At 35.2% G+C, this 6,584-nt stretch overlaps 1 protein-coding gene across 4 annotated transcripts in view; it reads right to left on the bottom strand.

Annotated features, from left to right (window-relative positions):
* Nucleotides 1-2,519: 2,519 nt before the first annotated feature.
* LOC150086308 (filamin-A-like) overlaps nucleotides 2,520-6,584 on the bottom strand; it is a 470,984-nt gene continuing 466,919 nt past the window's right edge. For all 4 annotated transcript variants that reach the window (XM_090374465.1, XM_090374466.1, XM_090374467.1 and 1 more), the window contains one exon: nucleotides 2,520-3,711. In XM_090374465.1, coding sequence (XP_090230591.1) covers nucleotides 3,524-3,711 — 188 coding nt within the window. In that variant the 3' untranslated portion in view covers nucleotides 2,520-3,523. The remainder of the gene's footprint in view (nucleotides 3,712-6,584) is intronic.

The raw sequence follows: 6,584 nt of genomic DNA, 5'->3' as shown, positions 1-6,584 counted from the left end.
AAGTCAGCAAAATGGCCTGATTTAGAGAGGGAATTGAAGAGCAAAGGGCAATTGGAATTCCTGTGTCCACAAAGATGGTTCAGCATGAGGCAAGAAGAATTGCTGATGAAAAAGAAGTTACTGATTTCAAAGGACGACACGATTGGTGCTTCAGGTTCATGAAACAGAATGGCCTAAGCACCCCCACCAGACTTGCCCAAAAGATGCCTGAAAGCTATGAGCATAAGGTCCTCGAATTTCATCGTTTTGTCATTCAATGTCGGAAACACATCAGTTTGAGTTAGGACAGATTGCAAATATGGATGAAGTCCCCTTTCAATTTGATGTCCAAAGTAACAGAACTGTTGATAAGAAGGGGGTGAAAACTGTAACTGTGAAGACAAGTGGACATGAAAAGAGCCATTATACAGTTGTTCTAGCTTGTGCCAACAGAACCAAGCTGCCTCCTATGCTGATTTTTAAACGCAAAACAATGCCAAAAGAAGACATTCCTCGAGGAGTGATTGTCCACGTTCATGACAAGGGTTGGATGGATCAGGATGGGATGAAGATCTGATTTGAGAAAGTTTGGAGCAGGAGACCAGGTGGGCTCTTATGCAAACTTGCCCTTTTGGTGCTTGATCAGTTCAGGGCGCACACAACAAAAAATACAAAGAAGATTGCTGCAGAGCAAAAAACAAAACTTGCCATCATACCTAGAGGCTTGACATCCCAGCCCCCAACCACTTGATGTCAGCATTAACAAACATTTCAAAGCTGCCATGAGAGACGAATTGAACCAATGGATGAAGTCTTCTGGGGACAATTTGACACCAGCAGGAAGAGTGAAGAAACCAACTATAGGAGAAGTTTGTACCTGGGTGAAAAGATCCTGGGATAATATCAAGATTGAGATTGTGTCAAGTCATTTAAGAAGTGTGGCATTTGAAATGCCATAGATGGAACTGAGGATGAGGCAATATATGAAGACAGTGTTTCGTCATCAGACACAGATGAGGACAAGCTAATGGATTTTGACAATGATGAGTTGTATGAATTTTATGATGAATAAAACTTGAGTTCAATAACTTTATGTAATACATTTTTTTTCGAATTTCGGGCCCCAAAATTAAGGTGCGTCTTATACGTGAGGAAATACGGTATATATATCACATTACATTCAAACAAACCAGATATGAAATTATACATAATATACTCAACCAGTTTTATATATTGGAAATTTCTCTTTAAAGAAACCACTGAAGTGGCCAATTCAGTTGAATTGTTTGTTTTACTATGTATTTTACTATGCTGCTCTTAGTAAAATTTCCTCGGGAGATTTGGTTTTGACATGTCTTCTGGATAAAAATCATTAAACCTCATTATAATAAAAAATCTGGAGTGTTGACAAACAGAATTTGTATTTATAAATTAAAAACTGCTACCTTGAGCACAAAAAAAGGTTTTTTCAATTAATTTTTTGAAACCAGGCTATCATTTTCTAATGAACCCACAGAAATTATTTTAACAAAGTACAGGCTGGCCTCGATTAACACAATTAATTCATCCCGTGAGCGCATCGCACAAATGTGTTAATCGAATATAATAATCAATAGGAAAAATTATAATTGGTCCATGACCTTCAGGAATGTCCACAGAGAATTTTAAAAATACCTTTTAAAAAACTTTTTAACTATATGTTTATTGCATAAAATACACAATTAAGAAATTATCTGTTACAGAAATAGGCTTTCTTTTTTTTAAAAAATCAATTTTCCATAACTGACAACAGTCTTCTCTAGGCCCTGGCAAAATAAATATCGCAGAGAACCTCAAACCTTTTGATTGAGGTTCTCTGTGATACGAAAGATTTCATCTAGTTCTTTTACCATTATCTCCTTTGCGGTAACATTTTCATCTGGCTTGCTTAAAAATTAATTTTTTTTTGTCTCACATGACTTTATTAGCGGGAGACAAACAAACAAATAATGCATCAGATTCAATGGTTGGTGGAACACACTGAGGTGGGCAGCAGGCAAATGCTTGTTTATTGCCTGTCCAATACGCAGTAAGCTTAGCACGTGATTCAAATATTTTTCAACTATCACATAAAAAAAGATCGTGTTCAGTGGAAATTTGCATCGTGTAAAGTGATATAATTTTCACAAACAGTGGTAACTGAAAAATGTGTTAATCGAACTTGCATTATGTGAGGCCTGGCTGTACTGAAATAAAATTTTTATTAAAAAAAAAAAAAAAAAAAAATGGCACAAAATTTAGCAATAAAAAAGCTCTCCAAATTTAGCAATAAGGAGAGCTTTTTTATATATAAAATATGAAAAAAGCTTATGTTATTTTTCAGATGTATATATATTTTTAAATTGGAGGTAATGTTAAAATAAAGGGGAAAATGTAACAAATTGAGATGGCAGAGTTTATTAGGAGAAAAGCTATCTGAAAAATGGATTTTTAAGTGCTAAAATCATGGAAAGCCATTTTGGCTAGTTATGTGTCAAAATAGTTAAAGAACAACAGAAACAAATTTTTAATACAACTTTATTAAGTCCCAAGTATATCCAGTACTGATTTTCAAAAATAAAAATCTGAACCCCTGGATGAGTGATAACAGTTAATGTTACATATATAAACAGACAAATCTTGGCAAAAATTTGGTGACATTATTGTATGTGGGTTTGAAGTTATGTTGCAGTACATATAAGGCACTTCATTTGCATCTGGAAACAATTTTATATACTCCAAAAACATGACTGATAGATTTATAAAACAAAAATGCATTTCATGCATTGTATTTTCATAAAAAACTTTCAGTTACAGCAAAAATAAATACGAAGAAACTATAATATATGTTGCTGTCAACGTGTAACACCAACAGAGTAAATAGTGTAAAAATCGATGAGTATGATTATATTACTCTTTTTTGCCCCCCCAGAGTAACTTCAGATCCAAGATTTTTTTTTTTTTTTTTTTTTTTATACAGCTCACACCACATAGCAACGAGCAGGTCAACCTCTTCTGTGCTTCAGTGGAGCACTAAATGGCACAAAACTCAGAATTAATATCCTGCATCAATTTTAACTGTACACACAGAGGAAATGCATCAAGGTCCACAAGATGCGGGGATGGAGGAAGAGTTAAACAGAGTGAAGAATTTTTTTTTCTTTGGGGGAAAGTAAAACTGTATTTGTGAGGTTATGCAGGCATAAATTAACATAATTTTAATAAAATAAAGGTTTAAAAGGTAAATCATCCACACTGTCGATGCTAATTTTTTAATATTTGGCCACACAGGAAGTTTCTAACATTGAATTTCAGTTTTACGTTTGGTGTGCTCATTTTAAATATTTATGCATTGAGAAACATGCACAAAAAGGCCCTTTAAAATTGCTAGAGCAATAATACCCATATGAAACCATCAGGCAAGCAGACTTTTACTATCATTCACAGATAAGCTAACAAAAACTATGATGGATGGATGAGAACAGTCCAAACTAACCCCCCCATCCTCCCCACACAGATGTCATGCTCACGATACTTCCACTTTAAAAGGACTGCCTGGGATGTTGTCTTCTCCCCATTTCACTATAACGATGTGGTCTCCTCTTTCTCTTATGGCATAGTTGACTTGATACAAATTGCGACCCATGTGCTTAACGTACACTTCATCAGAAGGACCTTTAGGACCATACACAGCAACATATAATACATTATTACCTGAAAGAGAGAAAGCATGAATACTTTAGTGTTTTATCTCAATTAAATAATTGGAATAATTAACAAATTTGAAAGATTTAAAATATTAATGTTCATCTTAATAAAGTCAGTAGAAAAAGAATATTAATATCTGTAAATTTAATTTTTATATCTCATGAGCACAAGGTTTGATTATCAAACTTTTACTCATGAGATGAAACAAACACACACATATCTGCCAATTCTTTGATTTTTGGTTATATGCGTCATTTTTTAAATATGCAGATATGTACTTTTTTAAAATTACAGACCTACTGAATTAAAATATATATATATATATATTTTATGAAAACCCCAAACATGAGAAGTATTAGAACCTATAATATTTAGTACCATGCATGGGTTGGAGGTTGAAAAGATGAAAGGAGATATTTGTTGACAGACTTGAACTTCTGTAGACTAATTTTCAAGAAATACATATGAAGGAAGGTTGTTCCAGAAAACGGAATATGAATGAATAAACGAGGAAAATGAAAAGTTGGTTCTGTGAGTTTCACAAGTTGGACGTTGGCTGCACATGTATGGACTGTTTTGAAAGAGAGGGTGGAAATTATAGAAGCCAATTCAGAAGAACAGTGTTCATGGAAGTATCTGTAGAAAAGGCATGCAGCAGAAACAGAACGTCTATGAGACAGAGTGGAGAGACTGTTAGACATGAGTCATTAATTAACCTAACTGCTCTCTTCTGAATGGAGTCTAGAAGCCTGAGAGAGTTTTTGGGGTCACCGCCCATTTATGGTAGGGCATTTGTGATTTGTACAGAATGAACAGCTGTTTGAAAGAAAAGCAATATTTATAATGTGCTTGAGAGAGAGAGATAGAAGTCAGAGAGCCATTTGCCATCACCTTCAGTGAGCAGAGAAAACTCAGTTGGGAAACAATAAGATGGAAGCTTGTTTAGAAGACCTTTATGCCAAATACGATCAAAAGCCTTTGAGATGTCAAGAGCAACTGCTTGTGTTTCACTAAACTTTTTTTACGATAATTGGATGGGAGGGATTTGTCACCATTTTTAGGATGGCTGGATATGAGCAAATTTCCAATTGGCCAATAGCTTTGGCAAGGGACCAGAATGCTTGGCTACCATTAGGGCAAGAAGCAAGTTTTCTACTCAGCCTGTTCAAAATAGAGTTCGGACTGATTAATAACTGCTTTACAATTGTTGCAAGCTTTGGTGTAGGCAGAAAACGAAACTGAAGAGTTGGAAACAAGCCAATTATGATATGCAACATTCTTCTCTTGAACAGCCTTAGCACATTTATCGAAAACTATGGTTTAGATAAAGGTTGAAATTTTAAGGTGGAGTGGGGAATAAAGGATTCCATTCCTACAAGAATAATTTCACTAACACGATCTGATCAAATGCTGCAATCAGAAGTGTTGAAACAGTAATTCGACCAAGGAAAAGAAGAAGGAAAATCTCACGGGTCATTCCATTTTGCATTCTTGTAATGCCAAACAACATGAGGTTGGGAATAGCCATGAGATAAAGGCTCCATTGGAGAAGAGACAATCACCAAGTTGTGATCTGAGGTGCCTAAAGGACCACTCACTTCAACCATGTACTTAGAAGGGTTGTTTGTGAGAAAAAGATCAAGCATGTTGGCTGTATGGTTAGGATTGTCTGGTATTCTGCAGCATCTCAACCAACTGGGTCTGTGTGACTAGAAAATTGAAGCCAGCTGGAGTTGTGAACATTAAAATCGCCAAGGAAAATTACCTCACTGTTAGGAAAGTTGGACTGGAGATAGTCAAGTTGGAGAGAGAGGAAGTCAGAGTTCCAAATGATTAGTGGGGCTCAGAGAACGGTAGAGACAACAGATGAATTTGACACAATGAGGTAGAAAGATTTTAAGCCAGAGAAGATCCAAAATTACAGTCTCTGACAGGGAATATCGAAACAGACATATGCACAAGTACCACCTTTGAGGCGAAAGGAATCATACAGCGAATAATTGGGGAACTGAATGAGGAGTGAGTGAATCAACTGATAACTGAGATTCTGTCAGAAAAAGTTCACAGGGTTCGGCAGACTAAGTGGAAATGGACATCATTGAAATTAGAACCAAGACCACCTATATTTGTGAAACGAACTAGGAAGTGGTTGGAAAGTTTGGATCTTTTTGCAGATAAGTTTGCTTATGATATATGCTTAAAAGCCAATGTCAGGTGCATCTGCTTATGTTTAGAGTACAGAACATGTGCCAATTTTTTCAATATTAGAAGAGTGATATTTTATGAGTATTCACAAATTTATTTGGGTTGGTGAGTTGAGGTTTTTGATACAAGGGCTTCTGTAGCTAAAGAGGGTACAATTTAATGTACCCCATTTACTTGGCAAAAAAAAAAATCATTTTAGCACATTTATTGTGGTCTATATTTGAGAGGCCCATTCAATGTGCCATAAATTTTGACACCATTGAGCAATGACATTCTGAAAATTTATAAATAATGGTTGAAAAGTAAAATTATAGAATTCATAACTAAAAGTGAACACTTAACTTTTGGGCTGAGCACTGTAAATCAGAACAAAACAATTTTCTCGAAAGTTTATTCTATGTACATAAACTAACCTCAACATAAGCAAAAAAACAAATAAAAATGCGTATCAAGCAGTAAACAAAAACAAATCATTGATGCTAATAGCTCAGAGTTCAATCAGTGTGCCAACAGAATGATCAGTTCATTTCATGTCTTTACTTTTACATTACTCATATATTGACCTCTTAAGAATGATCAACTGCATGCATTGCAACACACTGGGTGCTGTGCCATTATGCTTATATGCAATATGGTACAGCACTTTTTAGAACATGCAGAGGAAAGCAAACAAG

The sequence above is a fragment of the Mastigoproctus giganteus genome, chromosome 5 (genome assembly GCF_048544385.1).
Source record: "Mastigoproctus giganteus isolate SK-2022 chromosome 5, ASM4854438v1, whole genome shotgun sequence".
NCBI lineage: Eukaryota > Metazoa > Arthropoda > Arachnida > Uropygi > Thelyphonidae > Mastigoproctus > Mastigoproctus giganteus.
The sequence above is the reverse complement of the archived record's forward strand: the minus strand, read 5'-3'. Positions and strand labels throughout refer to the sequence as shown.